This window comes from Tursiops truncatus, chromosome 19 (assembly GCF_011762595.2).
Source record: "Tursiops truncatus isolate mTurTru1 chromosome 19, mTurTru1.mat.Y, whole genome shotgun sequence".
NCBI classification, from domain to species: domain Eukaryota; kingdom Metazoa; phylum Chordata; class Mammalia; order Artiodactyla; family Delphinidae; genus Tursiops; species Tursiops truncatus.
Genome location: NC_047052.1, coordinates 45212206 through 45226472, shown reverse-complemented (window position 1 = coordinate 45226472; position 14267 = coordinate 45212206). Strand labels below are relative to the sequence as shown.

Sequence of the window (14267 nt, the reverse complement as noted above, 5' to 3'; positions counted from 1 at the left end):
GAATTCCTGTATGCCCACCTACCCCCCAATGTCAACAATCCAGCACAATGATGTCAGGGGTGTAGCACAGACTTTATTTTGCCAGTACATGGTCACCCTCCCCCAGCCGCCTTGCGGGGAGGGATTTGGGGGCTAAGGGGCTTGCTGTGAGAATAAGGACCTTCGAGGTGGGGGTGAAGGGCCAGCTGGGGGTGTCTCAGCTAAGCTGGTCCTCATACTGCTTGCGGAAACAATCGCCAGCCGGGAAGAAATCCCAACATCTCTCTTGGTACATCTTCCAGACGTAAGACTCCTAGGGGTGGGGGATGGGGAAGGGTTGGTTGGTCACATCTTCAAATGCTTCATATTGATATGAGCTTTTTACTGTCACCTGCTGATTGACCTTATATTAAAATTCACCATGTCTCTGCCCATTGTCGTCCCATTAACACACCCTTACCTGACCCGTGTGTTCGGTCTCGTCCTTGTTTATCAGATACATCAGGAAAAACCTGGGGATGGGAGGCAGCGGTAGACAGGTCGCAATCACCCTTACTTGCTCCTGATTGGCTGGCTGGGAATCCACCCACATGGACACCATCCCCCCTCCCCTAACTGGCCAGTATCTCGGCCTGGCTGGCGGCAGCCACGCCCCCACCCTCCTGATTGGCCAGTGGGCCCACACTCACATGTAATTGGCCAGGTTGTGCTCCTCTAGTGTGTGAGTCTCGAACCCATGCGGTGTTGAATCAAAGTAATCGCTGCCGATACCACAGATGAAGCACTTGGTCTGTGCATGGCAGGAGACATCAGAGTCAAGGCCCATTCAACCCCCCAGGGTCCCATGATCCCTCTGGGTCGCCCCCCCAGATATGACCTACCTCCATATCTTCCTTCACTTGCTCTTGCTGGTCTCGGAGCTCACCAAAAGCGTCAATGATCAGACCTGGGGTGGCAGGGCGCAAGTCAGTGCCCAACCTCTGACCCAGTTCAGACTCCCTCCTCTTCTGGCTACCTACCTCTGAGTCCTGCCTCCCACCCTCATCCCCCTAATCACACCCTGCTTCCTAAAAATAATAATACCTAGCATTTATTGAGCACTTATCATGAGCCAGACATTTACCACCTATGAATTGATTGAATTCTCACAACAACCCGATGAGGCTAGTACAATTAAAACCCCCCATTTTACAGATGGAGAAACTGAGGCTCAGAGTGGTGACTTGCCCAAAGTCTCACAGTAGGGAGAGGCAGAGCCAGGATATGAATCCAGGCTGATGTGATCCTGGGACTGCACTCTTAAATGAGCTAGTCTGCCTCTGGGCACAGAGCCCCCACTCCCACACCCCCGACAAGCACTGACCCTGGATGATGGCCAACAGGATGACGATGACAAAGAAGAAGAAGGTGATGTCGAAGACCACCCGGTACAGCTCGTATTCATCGCCTGCTGGGTCCTCAATCTCGTCCCCAATGCCCCCACCAGCTCGGACACCCACATACATGTGAAACAGGTAACACTGCGGGGGCAGAGTGAGAAGCACATTAGTCATGCACTCAATCATTCGACATTCACCCACTACCTACAGGGCCCTGGGCTAGTTGCAGCAGGGCACACATGGCAATGACTGAGACAGCCCTGAACCTTCCTCTCACAGGGCTCACAAACTTGGCATCAGACAGTGACAGCCCAGAAATGATCAGGGTTGTGATAGGGAGGGCTCAGGGCCAGGACAGTGAAAGCACAGTGTAATCAGGGGTGAGATGGGGGAAGCACAGGAAGCGTTGAAGCTTTGAAAGCCTGACCCAGCCTGCGGTGATGGGGCAAGGCTTCCTAGAAGAGGGGACATGTGTGAGCTGGAACGTGAAGAAAATGTTAGGTGGGAGAGAGAGTTCCAGGCAGAGAAAACCACATGTGCTTCATCACCATTTGGGGAGGAAAGAATGCATCTTGCTCTTGTGAGGAACTGAAAGAGGTTCAGTGAAGCTGGAAAATAGAGTTCCTGTGGGCAAGAGCAGGGAGATAAATGAGGTCCAGCCAATGGTCATGGAGGGCTTCCTGTAGGAGGCAGCATTTAAGTTGAAGGTGAAGCATCAAGTGAAGGGGTATGTGTACATAGGGCCGGGCAAGGGAGGAAGAGAGAATGTCAGATGCAAAGGGCTTGGGTTGGGAGGAAACACATGATCTTAGGGGAACTGAAGAAGGACCAGGCAGCCAGAGAGCAAAAAGCAAGAAGGACTCTGGTTAGACTCAGGCCAGGCTGGTTTTTCCCTGGCTTTGTAAGCCATGGTGAAGGCATCGGGAAACCACAAGAAGGTTCTGAGCAGAGGGAGGGACGTGGTCTGCCTGGCTGCCTTGGGAAAGACTTTACACTGTTCTTTCTGTGTCCCTGGGAAGTGAGAGAACCCAGTTCTCTTGGGTAAGAGCTAAGACCAGTGACTGATGGGAACAAGGCTGAGTGGCAAGACCAGGTCTGGTGGGGCCTCAAATGTCAGGCTGAGTGGATCCTGCGAGCACAGTGCCAGATTACAGGCCATCTCTGAGATAAAGCCCTGGGATGATTCTTTCCACTGTGGCCCATGCCTATAGTAGGTTAAACTTAATTTGGGGGGAATTCCCTAGCGGTCCAGTGGTTAGGACTCTGCGGTTTCACTGCTGAGGGTCTAGGTTCGATCCCTGGTCGAAGAACTAAGATCTCACAAGCCGCACAGTGCAGCCAAACAAATTTTTTTAACTAAATAAATAAAAAGTTTAAAAAATTCACAAGTGGAGGAAATGCTAAGGTGCAGTTGGGGTATAGTAAAAATAAAGATGGAGTCTAGTGGAATTCCCTGGTGGTCCAGTGGTTAGGACTCTGCACTCTCACTGTCAAGGGCCCAGGTTCAATCCCTGGTCAGGGAACTAAGATCCTACAAGCCGTGCGGTAAGGCAAAAAAAAAAAAAAAAAAAAAAAAAAAAAAAAAAAAAAGATGGAGTTTAGAAAAAAAACAACAACTCAGTTTGGGTTATGACCACCACTCCTAGAATAGAAGAGAAAATAAAAACACGGATAGCATGCTTTGGGTGACACTCTTCGTTATAATGATGATAGTAGCTCACATCTGTGGAATCCTTAATACCTGCCAGGCACTATTCTAAGACTTTTAAATCTTAGATGATCAGGGAGCATCACTGAGTCCTAAGAGCAACCCGAAGATGTAGGCACTGTTATTATACACCCATTTCACAGGTGAGGACACCAGAGGATGGAGAGGTTGAGCAGCCAACTCACATGGCTTGTAAGTCAGGCACCATGCCTGAGCACCCTTCCAATAAGGATAGCTTGAAAAACTCAAATACTATTACAACAGTGGCTACCATTTATTGAGCATTGTTCTAAGTACCTCACAAGTGTCAGCTCACTGAACCCTCACAATAAGTCTACAGGTAGTTTCTATTACTCACCCCCTTTACAGATGGGAAAACTAAGGGTCAGGGATGGTCAGTAACTTGTTCCAAGAGTGTTGGGGGGAGGGGCTTACCGTCATCATGTCGTCACACTTCATATCAGGCTCGTCCTCATCCTCACTCTTGTTGTAGAACTTGCGGAAGAAGTTGAAAGCCACCACGGTGTACAGGTAGACCACCACCGCCAGGAGGCCCACGGTCATCACCAGCTGGGGACGGGCAATGGGCCGGTCAGCTCCACTCTGGGCTTGCCCCTCCCCCATGCCCAGCCTTCTCTATCCTTTTTTTTTTTTTTAAATATTTATTTATTTATTTGGCTGTGCTGGGTCTTAGTTGCGGCACGCGGGCTCCATAGTTGAAGCATGTGTGATCTTTAGTTGCAGCATGTGAGATCTAGTTCCCTGACCAGGGATCAAACTCAGGCCCCCTGCACTGGGAGCGCAGAGCCTTAACCGCTGGACCACCAGGGAAGTCCCCAGCCTTCTCTATCCTTGCCCCAGTTCGGCCCAGGTGGCCTTCCCCCTGGGGTCTCACCACCCACACCTGCCCTGGCTCAGCCCGCCCAGCCTTGCCCCTCCTCACCCTACCTGCCCAGCCCTCACCCTCCACCCCTCCTCAGACTGCCAAACTCGTCCCTCCAGGCTCACTCCCCTCAGACAGGTCCCCTCCACACCTGTTTCCCATTGTGGGTGACAGAGGAGAGGATGGTGCGCAACGTCTTGACCCCCATGGCAATGTCCAGGAGGTGGGCGGCAAAGAAGAAGTTGTTGTAGTGACCCAGGAGGGACATCACCATGTACCAGCCCAGATACAGGAAAGACTGTGGGCACACAGAGCCGGGGTCAGCGTGTGTTCATGAGGGTCAAGGAGTACTCTGGGCGCCAGGGAACAGTTGAGAGTGTTGGGCACGCTCTGGGGTTCGGGGGGCCATCTCTGGCTAGGGATTATTTGAAGGATCAGGAACAACTCTAAAACAGCGGAGCACTCGGTGGGAAGCCATTCTGCAGGGAGTTGGGGAACCCTCCGCAGAAGGACATAGTCTGGGAATTCAAGAGTGTTCTGGGTGGTAAGGAGCCTTGGGCGGGTCAGAGGTGCACAGGGGTCAGGAGTCAGCCCCTGGTCAGGGATACCTGGGGGTGGGGCACCCGACGCCCTCGGGCCCTTCTCCAGCAGGCCCCTCCCCCGCTACAGGGCCCCCCTCACATTGTCTGTGAAGATGACCCCAAACTTCCAGATCTGGTACTTGATATCGATGGACATGAGCCTGTAGGGTGGAGGGAAGAGGGATGGCCAGATGCTGGGGGGTCAGACCCTGGCCACCTCCCCTGCCTGTCCCAGGCCTGTGCAGGGTCACCCCTGGCTCACCAGGTGAGCAGCCCCGGTGGTGGTTCAGGCTTGCGCTCATTGTGGGCTGTGATCTCCAGCGTGGCCAGATCCATGCCCAGGAGCTCGGCGATCCGCTCCCTCCCAAAGATGTCCCCGTGCTTGTCCAAGACCTACGCAGGGGAGCATAGGGCCGTGCAGACACAACTAGAGTGGGGAAGGTCACAGCCTGCATGGTTGGGGGTGTCTGGGGACACTCTGAACTTTGTGTGAGAGATTGGGGGTGCATTTTTCTGGGGAGAAGGGCCAGAGCTTTCTTCAGATCCTCAGGGGGAAGGTCCCAAAGTGATAAAGGTCCAGTTTACTCAGTAGCCAAATTAATTGGGATCATTTATTATTATTAGGCAGGTAGGCAAGGAATCCTATATAACTGGCGTCCCCACCCCATCATCTATGAATTCATCTCCTCCCACTCACCCCCTCACTCACTCTGCTCCAGCCACACTGGCCTCCTCACAGCTCCTCAAATATACCAGGCACATTCCTCCCCCAGGACCTTTGCACTGGCCGTTCCCCCTGCCCAGGACACCCTTCCGCCAGATTCCCACCTGCCTCGCTCTCTCACCTCCTGATCACGCTGCACGAAAGAGCAACCTGTCTGGGCCAACGCCCACGCGCTCCCCACCCCTCCGCGGGGCTTTTTTCTTCTACAGCACTTATCACCACCTGAATGCTATAAATGTGTTCCTCCTCTGTCTTTCCAACTTGAGGGTCCAAATGTGTTTACTCCTTGGATTCCAGGTCCTTAAAACAGGTCCTGGCACACAGTAGGTGCTCAAGAAACATTTGTTGAGTGACTGAATGATTGTAACTGAATGTTACTGAACTGCTCATGTAGTAGGTCATATAACCTTTACAACAACCTGGTGGGGTCGGCCCTCATTACTTCACTTTGAATATGAGGGAAACTGAGGCACAGAAAGGTTGACCCCACTAGGAATAGAAAAGCAGACAATCTAGCACCAGAGTCTGTGTGCTGAAAATAGGATGCCTTACTTCCTCCCTCAAAACTAATATTCTTACTTCCTCCCTCAAAACTAATATTCTGCGCCAGGCACTGTGCTGTGCTTGTTACACGTATCGTCTCATTACAGAGCGGGAGGGGTGACTGTCATGCTCACTTCCAGACTGGCAATCTGAGGTGCTCCTCAGACAGTCAAAGCCTCTTGCCCAAGGTCACACATGAAGCAAGTGCTTGACGGGGTTTGGATGGCCTGGTGGCAGCAAGGAACCCAGCCCGGGAGGCCCTTCCACCTCCCCATCCACGTCCTCTCACCTTCCGCTTGACAAATTTGTCCCAGTAGTTGCTGGGGAAAGACCTGCCAAGAGAAAGAAGCCACAAGACATCAGGGTAGGAGGGAACAGGGGCCACCAGCCAGGCCGGGGCGGGGGGTTGGAATTCCAATGCTTTTCTCACAGGAGACAGGGGGGGTCACATCTCACTCAGGGTCAGGCTCTAAAGCCCCCAGGCCAGGTGACTTTTGCCCAAGGTCAACTCTTACCCCGCCCTCCCCCGCTGCTGTCCTTGGTGGAGCCCAGGTGAGGCAGGCGGCTCGCATTCGGAGCTGGGATGTGCAAAGACCCCAGAACTGCACTCAGGTGGGGAGGAGTCGGGACCAGCAGCCTGCCCCTGCTCCGGTTCCGGGGTGCTTCCTCACACTGTTTAATTTTATTTGATGATTCTGGCCCTTTATTTACCAGTTTTCTAATTGATGTCCCAACATCCTGCAAAGGTGGCCCAATGAGTTTTGCTGGGGAGGGGGTCGGGGGTGAAGTGGAGATTTATTATGAATCCATGGATTTAGGCCTATTTGATGTGTTTCAATTTGTGGCACTTTCTATCCTTATCAACGCTCAAACTGTCCTTGATTTGTCCACGGGGAGCCGCTTCTAAGCTGGCAGCAGGGTCCTTTCAGCATGTCACCATTTTGCAGTGAGCACACCCTTGCTTTCTGACATAACAAGATAATCCAGGCTCATCTTACACTTCCGCGACACAGCCCTGAAAAATCTGCCACTTCTCCAAGGAGTCTGGTTCCTTGTCACGGGAAATGGTATTTAGAAGTCAAGGTCTTGGGCAGACACCATTTTAAATAGGTGTCTCTCTCTCTCTCTCTCTTAAGCATGTGTACTTGAATGTGTGTAAGTTAAATGTGTCTTTGATGGTGACAGTGAGAGTATAGCATGTCCTTGGTATGGCTTCTCTCTCTCCTTGCACCACTTCACTAGGCAGGACCCCATAAGAAAATAACTTCCGGGACTTCCCTGGTGGTTCAGTGGTAAAGAATCCGCCTTCCAATGCAGGGGACGTGGGTTCTATCCCTGGTCTGGGAAGATCCCACATGCCACGGAGCAACTAAGCCTGTGTGCCACAGCTAAGCCCGCACGCCACAGCTACTGAACTCGCGCGCCTCAACGAGAGAGCCTGCATGCCACAAACTACCGAGCCCTCGCGCCCTGGAGCCCGCGCACCACAAGGAAAAGCCTGCTCTCGGAAACAAAAGATCCTGCATGTGTGCCTCAACAAAGATTCTGCATGCCGCAACTGAGACCTGATGCAAAAAAAAAAAAGTGTCTTCATTAAAAGAAAAAAGAAAATGACTTCCAACCCTTACCTAGAGCTTACAGTGCCCCAGAAACTACACTAACTCATTTCATTGTCACAAGGTCCTTGTGAGGTCGGTGCTATTATATATCCCCACTTTACAGATAAGGAAACTGAGGCACAGAGAGGCCAAGTGACTGGACCAAGAATTCCCGGCTACAGTGTGGCCAACCCAGGGTTCCAACCTGACCTGGTGTTCTTACTCTAGACTCCCTCTAAGGATGCAGCCCCGCTGTATGAACAGATAAGATGGGACTTGACCTGGGGGAAAATGGAATGGGCTGCGAGTGTACTTTGGGGGTCCAGAGTCCCACCACGTTGCCCTCACAACCCTCATTTCCTCTCTGGGCTCAGTTTGAAAACCAAGTGATTTCATATATTTCCCACTCATGGCACCTGGTGAGAATCCCGCGTGGGGACAGAGTTTAAAATGCAGGTTCCTGGGTGCCACCTCAGACTCACTGAACCAGAATCCCCAGGGATGGGGCCCAGGAATCCCCACGTGTCAGCAGCACCCCCAGAGGTACTTTAATGCAGGGGAAATTTGTCTGTATTACTAAGAGGAAGACAAAGGCTTGGGGAGAATGAGTCAGGACGGGCAGTGACTGGAACGCCGGCCTTTTGAGGCCTGGGCTGGGACTGGAGTGGAAACCCAGCTCTGCTTCCCCAACCCACCACGAGGCTGGGGCTGGGCCCTTACGGAGTGTTGAGCACCAGCCGGTCCCACTGCCCCTTCACGTCATCGTCTTCAGGCTGCTCCGTGATGTAGAGGCCGTCAAACTCCAGCTTCCGGGCCAGTTCCTTCTCCCGCTTAAAGATCACCAGGGGCACCTAGATCATGCAGGGAGGCAAAGGGGTGGGTGTCAGGAGACCACAGCCTCGGCAGGAGCTAGGACATCTTGCTGGAGCCTTCGTGAGACCCCACATCACAGGAGCTTCCCCAGAGTGATCAGGGTAGTAGTGGGGAAACGCGGTCAGAGGGTCAGGGCTGGGATGAGGAAAAAACCCGGAAGAGCCCAGAACGGGCACCTGCTGCAGCCTGGGGCCTCCCAAGGGAAGGAGGAGGAATAAAACAGGCAGGTGAAAGGAGGTGGAAGTGGGGCAGAGCATTCCAGGCAGAGGGGACAGCACTTGTAAAAGTTCTAAGCCAAAAGAGCTCTGTTCGTCCAATTGTAAAGTATCAAGGTTTGCTGAACAGTCAGTTCTCGTGGAACCCATACTGAAGTCTTCGTAATACACCTTACGGGGCATCACGAGCTTCAGGCATAGTTGATGTCAGAATCCACATCCCCCTGTTGGCACCCATGTTATGTCTGAGGCCCACAGACCCTCACAGATATTAATTCACCCACTGACCAACATGTAGAAAATAAATATTCCCGAATGACAAGTTTTGCTTCTTGATCCAGAAATTAACATCGTCACAGGACCCATCTCCTCAGCTGCAACCTGTATCAGTTCCCAGTTTGAATATCACCCTTGCTAAAGACCCCAATCCTGTACTCAGTCCCCCAGCCTTACCCCAACCCTAGACGCCCCTCTGTCCTAATCACTGTGTTAGATGCCCCAGCCCCTGCCCCAGGTCCTCTCAGCCAGTGCCCCGGCACACATCCCCTCCAAACACACACACACACACACACACGCGCACGCGCGTGCACACACATGCCCCAGCCCCAAGGCTGTGGTCATGACCCACCTTGAGACAGTTGTAGCCAATGATGCAGAGAAAGGCCACCAGCGTATGCAGAAGGCTCAAGCAACGCAAGGCAGGTTCCATGTAGCCCGTGCTCTCCTCCAGGAAGTAGTACACCATGTTCTCATCCTCGTCACCCTCTGCTTCCTCTCCGGCCCCCGAGCCCCAGCCAGAGCCTCCACCTGACCCTGCTCCCGACAGGTCCCCAGCTGCTGAGCTCTCCACATCATCCTCCCCTGGTGGAGAGTCTGAGACCTAAAGGGGGACAGAGGTCAGACAGGGTGGGGACCCGGTGTCCTGGTACCTGGTCTGCCACACCCAGAACTGGGCCCTCGTCAGATACAGTCTCTGCAGGGCTGTCCATCAAGATCAAGGGGTGGGCCCAGGACCCCAGCTAGCAAATCAGATTCTGTCCTGGGAATCTGACTATTGAACTGAGTGACAGGAGCACTGAAAACAGAGTGCATTCGTCTTGATAGTGGAGCCCTAACGAGACTACTTTTAACACTAATATTAACACTAATACTAAAATTAGTAGTAGCTGTCGTTTATTTATACAGCGCCTTTTTTTGTCAGGTACTATTCTGAGTGCCTTACATACATCAGTCCTCTTTTTTTTTTTTTTGGCTGGGCCTCGCACATCTTGCAGGATCTTAGTTCCCTGTCAGGGACTGAACCCACGCCTTCAGCAGTGAAAGCGTGGAGTCCTAACCACTGGACCGCCAGGAAATTCCTCATGTTAATCCTCTTTTAATTCCCACAGCTCTAAGATGTAGGCTCTGTTATTATCCCATATTACAGATGAGGAAATTAAGGCACAGAAAGGTTAAGAACTTTGCCTAACATCATGCAGCCAGTGAGTGGTGGAGCCAGACTCGGATCCTACAGAAGCCATGCTCTGACCATTCTGCTAGACTGCCCCTCTGTCCTGTTATCTAGATCTCGCGCAAGACCCCGAGGGTCCCTTTGTCCTTTGGGAGGCCTGCTTCATAGCCCTCTCCTTCTCTTCCATGAGCTGCCCATTTCCTCCTCCCCACAAATTTCTCTTTAGCTTATGTGAGAACAAAGAGATGTAACCGAATCAGCGGGTGTTGCAGAGAGGGGAAGGCCTGCACCCAGGGGCACAGGCCTGGCCAGTGGCAGAACTGAGCGTGGAACCCAGGATTGATTCCCTGCACTAACTCTCACAGGGCACTCAGGCATCTGTTCCAGATGGACCCAGACACACATACTCACCACCACAGGGGTCTTAAGCTCCAGGTGTTCAGCCTGAACCTTCCTGGGGACCCTGAGCCCAACACCTTGTCCCTGGTGAACTGCAAGGGCCCTGGGAACCCGTTAGGGGCTGAGCCTGCCGCCCCACAGCCCAGGTAAGCGCCTGATCCTCCCGGCCCCTCTTGATCAGCACCTTATAAAACAGCAGGATGAAGTTGATGGCGAATGCCAAGAAGAGGGCAAGGAATCGCAGAGTGTAGAAGTTCCGGGAGAGGTAGTTCTAAGATGAGGAGAGAAAGAAAAAGACAGAGCTTACGGTCCACTCGCTTCCCGGGAGAATTTATCCCAACATTCACCCACAACCCAAGCACTGGGGTCCTTAACATCTGGTCCCACAATCTCCCATTTATTGAGTGCTTCTTGTATACCAAGGCCTGGGCTAAGAGCTTTACATACGTGAACCTGTTTAATTCTCACCCCAACCCTATGAAGTAGGTACTGCTGATGCGCCCACTTTCTGGATGAGGAAATGGAGGCTCAGGGTGGTGAGCTGTCTTGTCCAAGGTTACGTAGCCAAGAAGTGGCAGACCTGGGCTTTGAAGCCAGGCGGTCCAGCTACAGAGTCCACACTCCCAACCACTCTGCCATGCTGCTTCCCGGGTGAGGGTACCCTGTCTGCTTTATCCCGGGCAGAAGACATCTACTTCCACCTCTCCCTTCCTCTTTTTCTCTCCATCCCCCATGCCTTCCCCAAATCCTCACTAAACCACCCTCTGTCCAACATGTTTCCCTCAGCCCCTCATGTCAGGCTGGCCTGGAGAGGAGACAGGACAGATGGAGGCATGGGCCCCGAACTCCCTTCTTCCGGGCCTGGATGAGGAGATGAATTCTCCCCCCACAGGAGGAGCTGGGGCTGGTGTGGCAGCTCCTTCCTGAAGGCTGAGAGCCAAGAAATAGGCCACGGTGGGAGGAACAGAGCCATGGCCTCAGCAGGATTTAGCTCTGGATAGAGGATGGGGGTGGGAAGCTGAGGCCGGTGGCCCCAGGTGCGCAAACGTGGGGAGGCTGGAATAAGGATTGTGAGCAGGGAGAGGCCGAGGAGCCAAGTGGGGACCACCTGAAAATGCTGCCCTGTGCCCAGGTCCTGCTCTGTCTGGGGACGTCTCTGCTCACAGAGATGAGCCTGGCCCAGGTGGGCTCAAGGACAGCGTTGGGGGAGAGGTGGTGTGAATGTTTTCTGGGAGAGGAGGCTTCAGGGTGCCCTTGCTGGGTCCTCACCAAGAACTTCACCCTCTGTACTTCCAGTTCTCCCCAGAATTCCAGGTCCCCGCCTCCAGCCTCCTCCTTCTTTGGAGGGGGGGGAGGAGGAGCTGTCTTCTTGGGGGGTTCTGGTGGGGGTTCGGGGACTTCTTTCTTCTCCCCATTCTCAGCACTGCAGGGCAGGACACAGAAAGAGTGAGCAGGTGCCTGGGAAATGCATTCATTCATTCATTCATTTAAAGCCATGAGCAGGGGCCCACCCCATGCCTGGTCCAGGTCTAGATGGTGCTGGGGACACAGTGGTGAGACAACTTCCAGCCCTGTCCCCATGGGGCTCCAGTCCAATGGGGGTACAGACCCGTCACCAGACAGTGGCAGCCCGGAGTGGTCAGGGCTGGGACGAGGGTAGCTCAGGGGCTTATGGGAGCCCGGAGGAGACACCTCTTCAACTTAGGGGGCATGTCAAGGTCGGCTTCCCAGAGAAGGAGCCACGTGAGCCAAGATGGGAAGGAGGAGGAAGGCTGAGACGAAGCGCAGAAGAAGGTTTTACAGGTGGAGGGAACGGCTGGCAGAAAGGCTTGCAGGTAAGAGAGGAGCGCTCATTTCTCTACTGCCTTTCACAGAGGCCCTCCTCCGGGCCTGGGCCTGGGATGGGTGATGCTGAGGTCCCAGAGTGAACAGGACATCCTCAGGCCCTGACCTCCGGAGGCTTCTAGTCCAGGAGGGAGGCAGTGATAGGGGCTGGGCCCCTTGGACCCAAGGCCACTCACTCGGCTTTCTCAGGCTCCGGCTCTGGAGGTACCTCCTCTTCCTCTCCATCCACCTGGCGGCAGGGCAAGTATCAGGGCTGAGCCTGTACCCCAAGCGCCTCTCAGACCTGCCTATTCCTCTCTGTGTCCCTTTCTGGCCGTTTCTCCTGGGCAATCTAAGTTTTACTCCCCACCCCCACCCCCCAGAAGAGGGATCAAGATTCTCATTTTACAGAGGGGAAACTGAGGCTCAGAGAAGTGGAGTGCCTTGGCTAAAGCACTGTGCAGAGTCAGGCTGGCTCCAAGTGGAGCTCTTCTCCCCTCATGGCCTTCCGTCACCTTGACAACCTTCCGTCACCTTGACAACCACACCCCCATGGCACTTACTGCACTGAGGATGCTTTAGGGGCCTCTGTCACGTGGACTACTTAATTCCCTACATCCGCCTGTATCTCTGAGGGTCTTTCCCAGTGTCTCTGACCCTATCTTGGGTCTTTTTAGTTCTTGGTCCTGCTTCTCCTCTAATTTGGTCTCTGGGTCTCTTGCTCTTTCTGGCTCCAGACACTTTTTCCTGTCTCTCCCAGAATCACTACCCTCTTCACCGGGAGACTTCCTCCAGGTCTCCATCTCTGCGTCCATCTCTCAGCGTGTCTCTCTTTGTCTCTGCGTATCTCTCAGGCCCTCTCTCCGCCCTTTTCCTCTCTCTGTGCACCGCTCTCCAACCTCTATTTGTCTCTCTCACCCTGCCTCCTACCCCAATCTCTCCAAAACCCTGATGCCCCAGCCCGCGCTCTCACCCCCAGCTTCCTCTTGATGATGGGGGAGCCCTCGGGCGTGGGCGGCTCCGCCGGCGTCGTGTCACCCATGTCCCCGAGGCCGCCGGCCCCTTCGGGCCGGAAGGGACCATCCTCGGCCACGGCCACAGTCCCGTCGGGGCCTTCTGGGCCGACCTCCTGCGCCGCCGCCTCCTCGTCGCCCACGCCCTCCGCGGAGTCGCCCGCGCCTTCGCCCGCACCCTCGCCGTCCACGTCGCCTCCGGGCCCGGCCGGCTGCTCGCCGTGCACCTCGTCGCCCGTGGGGTCGGGCATGCCCGCCAGGAGCTCGGTCATCGTCACCTTCTTGGCGCCCTCCACCAGGCCGCCGCCGAAGAGCGAGCCCCAGAGCAGGCGCAGCGCGCCCGCCGCCGCCCCCGCGGCCGCCGACCCCGCGCGCGCCAGCGCCGCCCAGAGCAGCGCGGCCACGGCCGTCGCGGCCTCGCGCGCCGTCAGCCGCCGCAGCCGCCGCACGCGCCGCCGCAGGCTGCGGTAGCTGAGGCCCCGCAGGGCCCGACCCGCCGCCGCCGCCAGCCGCGCCGTCGCGCCCGCCGCCGCCGTCCCCGCCGCGCCCTCGGGCCCCGCCGCGCCCTCCTCTGCGCCCTCGGCGCCCGCCTCCGCCGCGCCCGCGCCCTCGTCGTCGTCCTCCCCCGGCCCGCCCTCGGTCTCCGAGATCTGCGCGGCGATCTGCATCTCAAAGATGGTGTCCTCGCAGAAGCTCACGAAGAGCTCCATCTTCTCCGACTCGCCGCCCTCGTTCACCACGTCGAAAATGAACTGACGCTTCGACTCCTTCACCTGCAGCGCGGGGCGGAGGGAACGTGATGGGGGCGCCGTCAGCGGTGACTTGGGACAACAGCGGTGGCAGCCACGCGCGTTCGCCGCTGTTCTAAGCATCGTCATTTTTATTTTTGAAAGCGAACCTATATAGCGCTCGCTGGAGGTGCACCTGTAAGGACCTCAGCAAGGCTAGGCCCTGTATCCAGCATTTTATGTATGGTATCTTATTAAATCCGCACAAACCGTCCTAGAAGTAGGGGCCGATATCCCCATTTTACAGATGAGGAAATGGAAGCCCAGAAAGTCACGTGTCCGGGGTGATGCAGCTGAGAGGTGGCAGGTG

The 14267-nt window shown here is 54.9% G+C and overlaps 1 protein-coding gene and 1 non-coding gene across 2 annotated transcripts in view; one reads left to right on the top strand and one right to left on the bottom strand.

The window, feature by feature from the left end:
• Nucleotides 1-53: 53 nt before the first annotated feature.
• RYR1 (ryanodine receptor 1) overlaps nucleotides 54-14267 on the bottom strand; it is an 85729-nt gene continuing 71515 nt past the window's right edge. Inside the window, exons 56-71 of the mRNA XM_073796818.1 lie at nucleotides 13130-13942; nucleotides 12354-12406; nucleotides 11602-11755; nucleotides 10517-10603; nucleotides 9112-9363; nucleotides 8116-8246; nucleotides 6087-6129; nucleotides 4793-4923; nucleotides 4631-4691; nucleotides 4101-4247; nucleotides 3502-3636; nucleotides 1343-1499; nucleotides 861-925; nucleotides 669-769; nucleotides 440-491; nucleotides 54-292 (exon numbers count right to left, since the gene is read on the bottom strand). Coding sequence (XP_073652919.1) covers nucleotides 197-292; nucleotides 440-491; nucleotides 669-769; nucleotides 861-925; nucleotides 1343-1499; nucleotides 3502-3636; nucleotides 4101-4247; nucleotides 4631-4691; nucleotides 4793-4923; nucleotides 6087-6129; nucleotides 8116-8246; nucleotides 9112-9363; nucleotides 10517-10603; nucleotides 11602-11755; nucleotides 12354-12406; nucleotides 13130-13942 — 2478 coding nt within the window. The 3' untranslated portion in view covers nucleotides 54-196. The remainder of the gene's footprint in view (nucleotides 293-439; nucleotides 492-668; nucleotides 770-860; nucleotides 926-1342; nucleotides 1500-3501; nucleotides 3637-4100; nucleotides 4248-4630; nucleotides 4692-4792; nucleotides 4924-6086; nucleotides 6130-8115; nucleotides 8247-9111; nucleotides 9364-10516; nucleotides 10604-11601; nucleotides 11756-12353; nucleotides 12407-13129; nucleotides 13943-14267) is intronic.
• On the top strand, nucleotides 2809-2881 carry TRNAE-CUC (transfer RNA glutamic acid (anticodon CUC)). The gene has a single exon. It is a non-coding gene; the product is annotated as a tRNA-Glu (tRNA).